General features: G+C 41.2%; 1 protein-coding gene across 2 annotated transcripts in view; it reads left to right on the forward strand.

Annotated features, from left to right (window-relative positions):
• WDTC1 (WD and tetratricopeptide repeats 1) overlaps positions 1–13,449 on the forward strand; it is a 29,909-nt gene that overhangs the window by 14,067 nt on the left and 2,393 nt on the right. For both annotated transcript variants that reach the window (XM_066572800.1, XM_066572808.1), the window contains 7 exons: positions 2,611–2,726; positions 4,458–4,533; positions 4,659–4,743; positions 7,084–7,257; positions 7,348–7,583; positions 8,774–8,939; positions 9,334–9,526. In XM_066572800.1, the coding sequence (XP_066428897.1) occupies positions 2,611–2,726; positions 4,458–4,533; positions 4,659–4,743; positions 7,084–7,257; positions 7,348–7,583; positions 8,774–8,939; positions 9,334–9,526 (1,046 nt within the window). The remainder of the gene's footprint in view (positions 1–2,610; positions 2,727–4,457; positions 4,534–4,658; positions 4,744–7,083; positions 7,258–7,347; positions 7,584–8,773; positions 8,940–9,333; positions 9,527–13,449) is intronic.

A 13,449-nucleotide genomic window follows, 5' to 3' on the forward strand; every position in this document is an offset into this window, starting at 1 on the left:
TCCCCCCCCCCAATGCAACGGTCGAGAAATCAAGATTTTTGTACTTGCTATAAAATCTCTTCTTGTTCATTGGGGGACACAGCACCCAGCACAATGTTTTTCAAAAAACTTCTGATAAGCAGCCGCCTTGTTGGAGCTTTTCTCCTGGAGTTGCATATGATTTAACAAAGTGTTAGGTTAAACCAGATAACCTGAACAATAACGTTACAAACCTGCTTCTTTCCTACTGGCTGCTCCTACGGGTTAGCTTAATGCCTGCAGGAGAGATATAGTTAGTAGGAGGAGCTAACACTTTTTTTTATTTACTATCTGCCTTCTAGTGGCAGTAGCTATACCCATGGTCTTCAGCTGTGTCCCCCATTGAAAGAGACAAGGAAAAGGTTTTATGGTAAATACAAAAATCTTGTTTTTCCACTTGTATAGAGCTTGTTGACCACTAGACACGCCTCTATGACGCAATCGAAAAGATTTCGCCCAGTTAACAGAGTTTGAGAGTGGGTGTATTATGACACCTAGGCCGTTCTGATCAGCGTGTTAGGAGGTGTTAGGACCAGTCAGTGCGTGAGGGCATGCATAAGGTGACTAGGTTCAGGACGCTGTCAACAGACCACCAGTAGAGAGGATCATCTGATCGTCTGACAAGCTCCAACTGTTTTATTGTCTGCCATCCAGAGATAGGTGGCATCATCATCATTACAGGCCCCTGTGTTTGTCTGAACCATTTCCAGGTGCTTTGCTGTAGGACATTTGGTCTCATGGCACCCATTACATGTACTGCGTTCAACATTTACCCACTGTCGCCTCCATTTGCAGTGATGTCGTGAACCACTAAACTGGACTGCTATGGAGTGGAACCATGTTGTCTTTATTGACAAATCCAGGTTTATTTGGGCACTGACAACGACTGTGTTCATGTTTGGAGACCTGGAGATGAGAACCTCAATCCTACCTTTGCTGTGGAGTGGCACACTGCCACCACTGCTGGTGTGTTGGTCTGGGGGCCATCACATATCACAGTCAGTCCTAGTAGTGGTATGAGGGACAATGACAGCTCGGGAATCTAAAATCAATCAGTTCAATTCACTGCGTATTACATGCAAAAGAATTGTGCACATATTATGCTGTGCAAATACGCTCATATGAACAAGCTTTTACTATACAATTACAATCAACTCTTTAAAGGCAACTATAAGGCTGATGTAGCCCTTCGTAAAAATGTGTTTGACAACCCCTGATCTAGAGGCTCAGTTACAGCAAATGTGGATATCTGTACCGCAGGATACCATACGGAATCTGTATACCTCCATGCCCGCCCGTATCACGTCTTGCATCCAAGCTAGAGGTGGCCCAAGCATGTACTATAGCCTCCATTCATTTATTTCCACAATAAAGGATTCTTTTGCTTTGATATTGTAATTACTTATATGATGTTACAATCACAAATATAGTTTAATTCTATTCCAACAACTGCTTCTAGTGCATGATTTTTTTTTATTTTTTTGATAGAACATTCTAAATACAGTTTTATTCCCTAACTGCACTGCACACCAGTAATGGGAAAGAAGTAGAATTCAGAATTTTAATTTGATGTGAATTGAGAAGAACAATTAATGTAGCTTTCAACTGTGAAACGCAACAATGTATGGAGTTTTTGAAGAGTTTCTTTACCTAACTTTTTTCAACTCATTTTCTTGAAGAATTGTTTACAGACTTATCAATGAAAGTAACAATAAAAACAATTCAGGAAAAAAAAATGAAAAAACAGATTTTGGTGTCGTCCATAGCGTTGCAAATGGCATGTAATTTTAGGTTTAAGGCTGGGTTCACACTGGGCGGATTTTCTGCAGATCCGCCTGCGGCCGCTAATCCCGGGGTTAGCCAGCCATGTGGACGAGATTTCTCAGAAATCTCGTCCACATGGGACGGCGAATCCATCGTGGCAGAAGCCGGCGCTGCGGCGCGGATTCACGGGTCACAGCTGCAGCGGAAAGGTGTGCGGCCAAGCCGCTCCAAAACCCGCGGCTAAGTGCCGCAGGTTTCTTTAAGCAGCGCTTTCCCGGCGGAAGTCTCGCGGTTTTTCGCTGCAGCCAAAACGTGAGATTTCTGCCGTGTGAGAACCCAGCCTTAGTGTTAGAAGAAATTCTAAGCAGTAAATTCTGATTCATTTTGTACTGTATATTAAAGAGAGTCAAGGGAGATGAGCACCAACCGCCCCACATCTTCATAAAGTTATCCAGGCAGCCCCTAAACACTCTACGTTTGTTATAAAAGTGTCATTAACCAACTGCTTCCATTGTGTGACCGACACGATCTGGACCTAAATTTTAGTTTAGAAAAAACCTTCACAATTACACATATAAAGTTCCATTTGATTCTCACAAATCCTTGCGTTGCTTGTTCGTTTTTGATAATGAGTATGTTATGTTTGACATTATGTTTTCAAATGCTTCACTCATTGTAGCAAATGAGAGATTTTAGTGCTTGAAACACCGTTAACCCATTTTATGACATGCTTTTCCCCCCTGTTTCTGCACTTACTATGTGGTGTTGCCTTTTACCGCCCATACAATATATTCTTACAGATTAGTTCATTGTATTTATTTCCTCCAGGACACCTTCCAGTCAAACTGCCAGATTACAATAACAGATTACGCGTTTTGGTTGCAACATATGTAACCTTCAGTCCTGATGGCACTGAGCTGCTTGTCAACATGGGAGGGGAGCAGGTAATTTTAATGTCAAGCACTTTTTTCTTATGGGCGTTTTCACACATGCTAAAAGTGTTCGGCGCTTTACCACAAGTTCTTGAGATCCAGTTTTTGGGAGTACACATGAAACATATGCTTTTTAAAGATGTTTTCCCACAATTGACATTTATGATCTATGCACATAAGTGAAAAATGTCTGATCACTGGAGACTGCATGACTGCTGTGAGGAGGAGCTTGAATGGAATGCTGGTCGAGTGCCTTGCCGCTCCATTCATTATCTATGGTGCTGATAAAAATCAGATAAGCAGTGCGCTCTGCTGTCTCCGTCAGTCCCACAGGCTTTGAATTGAATGATGCTGTGGTCATGTGATCGGGGTCTTGGGTAATAAATGTCTAATTGCGAGCCAAACTCCATAATCATGTTGAAAGGCTACTATAGCTGTAAAAGGGTACTCAACTCCATATGAATGCCCATTTTTCGAATGGGATAACAAGTAAGCATATATGGATGTGTTGGTCAGATGTCTAAATATTTTTGACACTTTTTTGGCCGCCTGCAGACGGGTGGGATTTCCCATGGGATTTCCGCCGCTGGAAGCCTGCATAGGATTGCGTTAACAAACGCAATCCTAGGCAGACGGCCGCGGTTTGGCCGTGCGAAATCTCGTGCGGCACACAAACCGCGGCATGTTCTATTTCTGAAACGTCACTCACCCGCCGCCGGCTCCGGACTGCGCATGCGCTGGCTGCCCGGCAGCCGGCACATGAAAGATCCGGAGCTGCGGGGCGCGGGTGAGTATGCGCTGCTCTCTGCAGGCGCTCAGGTCAGGTCCTGCGGCGAGAATTCTCGCAGCCGGATCCGACCCGGCCGTCTGCAGGCGGCCTTTCGCTTCTGTGTTAATATCAAATCTCCTGCTGTGATTTATAGTAGAATCTTCCAATTGCTGATGTCTACAGCCATGTTTTCCCTACACTGGATGTGATGGTACAGCATGACTTGCTAAAGGGATGGGGAGACCGCAACTATACCCACATCATTTTGTAGGCTATACTATATACTGCTCTACTCTAGCAAGTTAACGACCATACTACATTGAAAGCTAAGCATAGATATTGTGGTCACTGTGCTGTGAAATGGGCAATATTATACTATAACCTGAAGGGCTTGTTCACATGGCCATATGAGTACAATGCTGCGAGTTTCGCAGTGTTGTACTCATCGCAGACCCTACGCTCTGACAGCTGAAGAGACGTAAGAGATCGTGTACGGGCTGCGATAGGCACTGCGCATGCCCGCATCTATGACGTCTTGGACATTCTCAGTGTGACTTTTTTTTCTTAATTCCTCACTCTGTGCAGAGCAAGGCTCTGTATTAAATGCTGCCCTGTTGCAGGTATTGTGAAGGGGCAGCGTTTCAATACGCAGCCCTTCAAGGGCTCAGTGAAAAAAGAGGAGAAATAGAGCATGCTGCGATTTATTTCTCCTGCGTTTTATACGGATGTCCCCTCACAGTTCCAACACGTGTGACTAGAAAAATGTGTTAGGCACGGGAAATACGCGTGTGTAATACGTGGTGACTCTATGCTCGTGTGAATGAGCTCTTAGTCATAGTAAAATTAATTGATAATAATACAAAGAAGGTAACAATATTCACGTACACCTGAAAAGGGTGGAGAATTAAATAAATTGCCTGACTTTTTTTTCTATCTTTGAAGTGATTTAAATGACCGTCACATCTATTTTGTAGGTATACCTCTTTGATTTAACTTTCAAGCAAAGACCTTGTACATTCCTGTTACCTAAAGCTCTCCATACACCAGGAGGTGAGCATACCCAAAATACTTTGTGAAAAAAACGCTTATAAGTTATTACACTGGTAATAAAATGTAAGGATGATTTAGTTTTATTGATTGAAAACAACTAAACAAACTGAGCTTTGCCTCTTCAGAAGTCCAGAATGGCAAGACCCCAACCAATGGACTTCATCTTTACAGTAATGGGATCCGTGTGAGTGATACCAAGAACATAGTGGGGTGAGAACAGCAAAATCTTTCCTTTCTATTTGTTTACTAGAAATATACTACATTTTGTTATAGCCTCTGTAATACTTATTTGAAAAGTAATTGCCCTCCTAAACCTAAAAACTGCTCCAACTTTCGGCTAAGGACACACGATCTAGCTGGCTGTACATGGTGGTAGTACCCTGCCCTCCTGCACTGGCCTATGGTTGAACTATCTTGTGGTACAATTGTACGGCCAATGGCCACTGTGGGTGAGACTTCAGCCATGTGCCGGTGCCTGACTGTGTGTCCTTAACATTATCTGCAACAATGCAACCAAAATTTTATTATAAATCCCTATCAATCTTTCACATCGTTGCTGTGAAAATTAAACCATTCTTGTTAAGGCCTCATTCAGACAGCAGTATGTGGTCAGTATTTGTAAGCCCAAATCAGGAGAGGGTCAAAATGTGATACTAACTGTAGTTTTTTGGAAGATGAGCAATGAAAGCTACATTTCTGTATTTTTGGGTTTTAAGCCTTGCTTATGACTTGTACATATGTCATGTAGCATTAAGGGATTAAAGATCATCTGTCAAATGACAACGCATGTTTGTAGGAACCCACATGCCCTGCAAAAGATGAGATAGTTGAGTGCAATTCATGCAACTTGTGAACATAACCTATAATACAGAATTGATACACTTAACTAGCTGAGCACCTGTGTACATGCATTTAAGGACAGTCTGTCAGTTGCTCAATCATAATAGAAATGTACTGTCAGCAAGCAAAGCTCTTAGAAATGGCGAGGAACTGAAACACACAAGTACTTTATATCAGAAAACTGAATAAGTTTTCATTACACAATAAACAACTTTATTTACAGAAGTCAGTAGGGGCAAATTAGCGCGTGAATATGGTTCCTTTAAAATATATATATTTGTTATAGTTTTTTCTTAAGAGCAATTTTCTCATTAAAATTGTATGAAAACACTTCTATTGCACTGCATGCAATATTTTTTTTCTTCCATATGCTATGAGTGTTACAAAAAGCCTCAAAGAAAACAGTCACATTATGTCTTATAAACACTTTTACTGAATGGTGAAAATAGCTGTATGAATATGGACAGCTCTTGTTGCTTTTGCTCTAAATATGTTATGTATTTGCATATTCTAACTTTTCCTCCAAGGCAGGAAATCTTGCACATTCAGGTTACCCATGCAATTTCTTTTACTGACTTTTTCCTAGAAAACCGCCGACGTACAATATACACAGGTCATAAAATACTAATTGAAAATTCATAATATCCATAAAACCAGCTAAAAATAGTAGTGTTATACTCATGTTAAAAGCAGGTTTCTACAAGGTCCACATCAATACATATACCATCATGATAGCATACTTGATCATTACAAGTCAGTATTCTCCATATATCATGGCAGAATAAGAGCCCATATCAAGGTACAGCACGAAATAGATCAACCTCAATATATAGACCCAGGTGTCAGTAAAAATAAATATGAATTAATATCTTGGATGCGTAGCTTTGAAAATGTAAGATTTTGTACTGTAAGAGGAAAGGTTATAATATACAAATAAGTTATATATAATTTCATATATATATTATACACACACAGTAAGGCCTCATGTCCATGGGTGGGTCGGGTTCCGTGGAAAGGAGCCTGCAGCAGAATCCCACTCTGCACTCTGCCCGCGGCCGATGACCTCATTTTACCTGTTCCGGGTCTGTGCAGGTCTTCTGCATCCCGGCCAGACCTTCTTTCTTCTGTATGGTAGATGTGTTCCGGCGCACATGCACAGTAAGTGGTTTTCTTTTTCAAACTCCTGCTTTCCCACGGGATCTGCGGCACTACTGCAGTGTCAGCAGCGTGTGTGCTGCGGATCGGACGGCTTCCATTGACTTCAATGGAAGCTGTTGGTGCGGGATCCTCAGAAAAATGGAGCATACTGCAATTTGTTTTCCGGACCAAAAGGTCTGCGGATTTGTTTTGCATACTTAAATTATTTTGCGGGCACCCATAATTCCCTATGGGCGGCTTGATTTGCACATCTCCCACACAGGTGTCCCGTGTGGGGTCTGCCAATCATACCCACCCGTGAACATGAGGCCAGAGATAGAGAGAGATGCTTGCATGCATTGATGTAGACCTTGTAGGGATAGGTTTTTAACATGGGTATATAACCACTATTTTTAATCTGGTTTTGGTGATATTATGAATTTTTCATACAGATATTTTGGTATATTATGACCTGTGTATATTGTGTTGTTGGTGATTTGCTTTGGATTTAAAGCGCTTGTAGTGATTTTGTGCCTGGAATATATAAGTCGTTTTATAATGGCTTTTTCCTAGGTCAACAAATGAGCTTCCACCTCATCTGGAAAAAGTAAAGCAAAAAGCCAATGATGCTTTTGCTCGGCAGCAATGGAGCCAGGCAATTGAACTTTATAGCCAAGCTATGCAGAGGGCACCTCACAGTGCTATGTTATTTGGAAATCGGGCTGCAGCATACATGAAGCGGAAATGGTGAGCAGAATAGATTCTAGCATTGGCTGGTTAAGTTAGTGTTTAGAGCTTTATCTGATGCTTTTTCTTGCATTCATGTTATTCTGTTAGGGATGGGGATCACTATGATGCATTGAGAGATTGCCTGCAAGCACTAGCATTGAATCCAGCCCATTTGAAAGCACACTTTCGTCTGGCACGCTGCCTGTTTGAGCTGCGCTATGTTTCTGAAGCACTGGATTGTTTGGAGGAATTTAAGGCAAAGTTTCCAGAACAAGCCCAAAGCAGTGCATGTGATGCTCTGGACAGGGACATAAGGGTTGCCTTATTCTCCAAAAATGAAAATCGTAAGTCCCCTTTATATTGAATAGAATTTCTCCCATCATGTTCCATTGGTTTCATTTGTTGTAGCTGTTTGTACTTTTCTAAGTTAGTGATGTATTGAACACTTTTTTTTTTTTATCTGAAAGAGGAGATTTTACAGCACAAAAAGATTCTTTTGTAGCATATGATATATTATTTCTTCCTCTGTTGATTTTTTAATATTAAAGCAATTTAATGTCTTAGATATACTTTAGCCAACTCATAAAAAATGACTAGTCATTAGATGTAAGATATCCAACTCTCTCTCAATGTTCAGAAACCTCCACAGTCACCTGAAGAACAAAAATCTGTGTAGGGTAATGCAGTAAATGGTAAACCAAGAGGAAGCGGGTGCAGCTGCAGGCTTAAGGCCCATTTACACGTACCGATTCTCTCAAACAAACGAAAATGTGTAATAATCGCTCAGTTTTAGCCCGCATAACAATTTTTGGCGTCTCACTTTTCGTTGCGTCTAATCATACCCGGCTCGGTGCTTCACATAGAATGTAAAGCACTGAACGAAATGTGAACACTTCTCAGTGATGATCTGCCTGTCTAAATACACCACAAACGGTGACGTAACTCGCTCTTGTGCTCGTTCAAACAAGAATCGTCTTGTGTAAAAGGGGCATTACTCTCTGTGTTTGAGACTGCACCTGATCACAGCTTTTACAGAGACCACATTTTAGACAGGCATGTAGAGATGAGAGGCCCGAGCACCCAGGTTAGACACAATTTCTGACTCCTACACGTATTATACATTATACTCCAGTGATTTTTGTCATCCATTTTGATTGATTTTGAGCACTTGTAGCCATCGATCGCCCTTTTATCATGTGTTGAAAGATTGTGTAACACCCCGACCAATGACAGATGGCTGTGAAAAGCTCGACCTGAGATGTTTTGTTTTTTTTTGTTATTGTCCATTGTAGACATTGATAATATTTGTAAAGTTATTTGTGCCAGATAAGTGCACCCCATCAGTAGAAGCCCAATGCAGGTGATGATCAGGTATTTGTTTTAACTTATGTCGTTAGTCAGACGACAATCTTCTTAGACCAACCGTCTTTCAGAAAATAGCTGTCTGAACTGTGTGTTCAGATTTAGTATACTTGAGGAAACAAATATACATCAAGCAAGACAGGAATCATTCTTCTTTATATCTCCCTGACAGAAGAGGATAAAAAAGGAGGCTCTGTTCGCCTGCGATCTGGGGGCAGGAAGGATTCCCTCTCAGAAGATGAGCTGCTGCTTAGAGAAAGAAGCTTGGATTATAAACATAGATATTGTGGTCACTGTAACACCACTACAGACATAAAAGAGGCCAGTTTTATGGGAAGGTAAGGCAGCCATCCTTTGTTGCTTTTTACCACTGCATGAAGCATGTTACTATGGTAGTTGTATTAGGTGCAATTCTACATGTGTAGTTCACATTTGTGTTCTTCTGTTTTATTCTGGAACAGAATAACTCAAATTAAAACGGCCATCGGATCTGTCGAAATGATGGAACCCATGGACTATAATAGTGTCCATATAGTTCCGTCCAGGGGTTCTATCATCTTACTGGAAAAATAGCACAGTGTGGTACACTGTTTTACCTGGCATTTATGATGGAACCCCAAGACGGAAAGAGCTGATGCATATCTGAGCAAAGACTAAATTATCAGGTATCTTTCAGGCAAGCATTACATAGTCCTCAACTTTTGACCTCCATGTTTTTTCTGATTCTCCTAGTAATGCACAATACATAGTAAGTGGTTCAGATGATGGCTCGTTCTTTATCTGGGAGAAGGAGACTCGTGCTCTCATCAGGGTTCTGCAAGGAGATGAGTCCATCGTTAATTGTCTACAACCGCATCCAAGCTACTGCTTCTTGGCCACAAGTGGAATTGACCCAGTTGTGAGACTATGGAGCCCACGTTCTGAGGTTTGAGAGCAATTAATCATATATGGTATTTTGCACCTTTTTACTGTACTGTAAACTTCGCTGCTGCAAAGAAGCAACCAAACTGCACACCTGCTGGAGCTACTGACTGTTAAATTGACAATATTTGGCAAAAGGAGTGCTCATTGCATGCTGCCACTTAGAGGGAGCCATCAATTCCATTATCGTAGTCTAATTAGCTCACCTTTTAAGAGTTTTTAAATTAAAGGCCCTATTACACACAAAGATGATTGCTCAGAAGATGGCTTCTGAGCAATCATTTTGCATGAACTACTAATTGGTACTAATGCCAACTAGTAGCTTATTAATGCATGTGAGCCGCCAGTAGCTATAATCAGAGAACAGCGGGTGGTCTGTTCTCTAAATACATTCCCTTTGTTCTGCCAAGGGGCTGACAGCTGAGACAATGTTATCAGCGCTCCCCGCAGAGAACACAACATGAAGTCCCTGCTATCAGCTCTTCTGCCCAATGATGGATTTTATGCCAAACATAAAGTTATTGTTCGGCAGAAAAGTGAAAGATGGGCACATTTATACACAAAGATTATCACTCAAAATATGGCTTTTGACTCTTTTGTAAGAATTTTGCACTTTGGTAGCTTATATAATATTCACGGTTCTAATAATATGCAAATTCATTATTGAATTAAAAAAATCTAATTCTACACTTAGAGTTTGTGAAAGTGAACCTCAGTGAAAAGACCATGAGCACTTTACACTAATGACTCATTCATTATTAACGTTGTGTATTTTAAACCATCATTAATGCCAGGGCACTGTACATGTAGAGACAGTCGTTTATATACATAAGGAAAAAAACACCACGTAATAAACATGGACTGAATGAGTTAAAACTGAGGGGAAAATGGATGATATGTAAGCGTTTGTTTTTACTCTGTTTTGAAAAGGTGAGTTTTCAGCTTACTATTGACCCTTTCGAAGTTGATGGATAGAGTTGAGCGAACATACTCTGCCGAGCTTGATACTTGTTCTAGTATTAGCGTACTCGATGGTGCTCGTTACTCGAACGAGCATCAAGCCGTGTTCAACCCCGCCCCAGTTTTTGGCTCCTCCCACTTTTTTCTGGCTGGCTGGCGAGAGAGAGAGTGAACTAACCTAGGGGGGGGGGGGGGGGGGGGGAAGCTCGGCACCCAGCGTTCAACATACAAAAATGCTCGAGTCCCCCATTGTAGTCAATGGGGTTCGTTACTCAAGTAGAGCTCTCGAATTTTACAAAAAACTCGACTCGAATAACGCGGACCTGAGCATTTGGGTGTTCGCTCATCTCTAGTGATGGACACTCTGATGTGTTGAGGCAGTACACTGGAGTATAAGTGACACACTGGAGAGATCCTGCAGATGGCTATGTTAGGATTAGAGGAGAGCAGAGAGGGAAGCCTTGTGATGACTGGAGATTACGTGTGGGGAGGTATCTGAATGGAAGCTCTGAGATGTATGGAGGGGCAGATTGTGGAAGCCTTTTATGTCAGTAATAATATTTTGAATTGGATTCCCTGAACAGTGGGTAGCTAGTGAAAGGATTGGCAGAGGGGAGAGACTGCATAGTAATGGGGGGAAAAGGTTGATTAGTCAGCCAGCAGCGGTTGAATTTGGATTGGAGGGGTGTAAGAGTGTTTGGATAGGAGGTCACAGAGAAAGCTATTTCAGGATGAGGGAGATGATGTAGCGTGTACTAGCGTTTTTTTTTTTGCTGACTCTGGTTTTTAAGGAAATCTCATATCTGACAGATGTTTTTAGTTGAAAGAGGTAGCTAGGGCTTGTGTGGTTTGGATGGCACAGAAGATTCAAATGTCACACATAGACAGTGGGTGTGTGGGTCTGAGAAAAGCCATTGATTTTGATTGATAGGTCTTCCATGGTCTAAGGATAAACGCCTTACCCTCTAGAGCCATTGTTGAACCATCAAGTTTAGATTTGACAATCTGTAACCCCCTATCATGTTCAATTAAGGTTTGGAGACTTAAGTTATCAAAAGAGACCAAGATTGATCCACCTGGACATTTCAAGGTCTATATTCTCAAAATCGGTGGTGTCACACATGTATATGACCTTGTATTAATAGACAGGTCTCTGAGGACCTTGTCTAGGTATATTTCCACTGGACTAAAAAATAAGGTCTCTACTGGAGGTTCTTTTAAGACACACTCAAACAAGCGTATGGGGTTGCGTTTTATGCGCGTATTTTTCATATGCATAATATGCAGTCCTAAAAGCCTATTGATTTACATATGGCCATTCATATGTGTTCTTTCGCGCATATGAAAAAAAACACATAGTTCTCAATTTTGGTGTGTGTTACGTGCCTAATAGGCCCATTAAAGGCTATGGGGGTTTAAAATACACAGTAAGTACACATTACATACGTATTTAATTGTGTACAGCGCTTTACACCCCCCCATACACCCATGTCAGTGAGCCCTAAGAGTTTTTTTTTGTATTTTTTGGGGGACAATAGAGTATTGGTGTCCTTGGGTTTGATCTTTCAAACAAAAACCCAGCAAAGTCCTCCTCACTAATATTAATTAAGACCCCCTCAATGACCTCTTCAAATAGGTCATGGATCCAATGTCTCACATCATGGTGAATCTTCTGATATACATCAGTCTCCAATAATTGCCCATAAACCTCAGCTAGATGTTGGGGAGGTCTATCGCAACACTGCAGGCTGCTGCGTATATCCTGGACAGCAAGAGTAACACATGGAGAAGTCTTGAATCATATAAGACCTGATATATCACGAGGGCAAGATGACCAGACTCAGACTTGTGTGTATTGGCCATTTAATGGGAGCAGAGTCGCTAGAAAAATCTATAATGCTTAGACAGATTAGTGGCAAAAGACCTGGCTACCAAAGGACACGATGGCTAATACTGTCAAGGCTGATACTGGTGTGGATATCACAGAAGTGAAAGAAGCAGTGCAAAACCGAAAAACAAGGAGGGAGGGAGCATTTAGGGTCGCGACCGACTAAATGGCTAACAGCAACAACAACACAACATACACCCCTTATCCATAGGTTTTAATTGTAATAGCAACCTTATACTGCAATTCGTAGAGAGTATGTCATTAGACATATTATACCAAACTAGATGTCTATTTCTCATATTTATCACTTCATCAATCTGTTCAGTCACTACCTTGATGACTCTATACCATGATTACCTCCCAAATGTTAATAAGTACTCTTTTACAAAACAGCCCTGTATCTTTTTAAATAGTTTGTCATGAGTGACATCAGTAGTACTCACAATCACCAATGTCTTTCTATCCATAAACATAGATCTTAGTATTAATCGTCTAAAATAACATCTCTTAAGTCAATATGAAGTTCAAACCAGTTAATATCATTAATGGGACAGGAGAGCCGCTTTTCAAGAATCCTCGTTTCCATATTATTCAGAGACTAGAAAAAAATTTAGTTGCCATTAATTTCTTGCTATCCGTTGATTGTTCCCCTGACCCTTAGGTGGGCTGTTGTACTGCCTCTCTCTGGTCCACATACCTTCTTATCTCTCCTCCCTGTGTCGAGTATCCTTGAAGCATCCTGTTCTGGGTACAAATATTAGATGATGACCTTCCCGCTGGGCTTTTCGTCGTCACTTTGCATGAAGTAGACAAATGTCCTGTGCAAGTCCTTATAGGCACTCCCAGAGACACTTGGTTTAAATGTCAGCACAAACTCCAGTCATACAGGGGATCATGGTACACTCTCGAACTTCAAATGCACAAAATGGATCACAGAAGAGGTTCATAAATATATTGCTGTTTTATTCAAGTAATCCCATATGCATAAAGTGTGATGTTTCGGCAAGATTGCCATTTTGAATCATAATGATACACAAAGTGCACAGACATATTTTCCTTATTTGCATTACAATTGTACA

This window comes from Eleutherodactylus coqui, chromosome 1 (assembly GCF_035609145.1).
Source record: "Eleutherodactylus coqui strain aEleCoq1 chromosome 1, aEleCoq1.hap1, whole genome shotgun sequence".
Classification (NCBI taxonomy): Eukaryota; Metazoa; Chordata; class Amphibia; order Anura; family Eleutherodactylidae; genus Eleutherodactylus; species Eleutherodactylus coqui.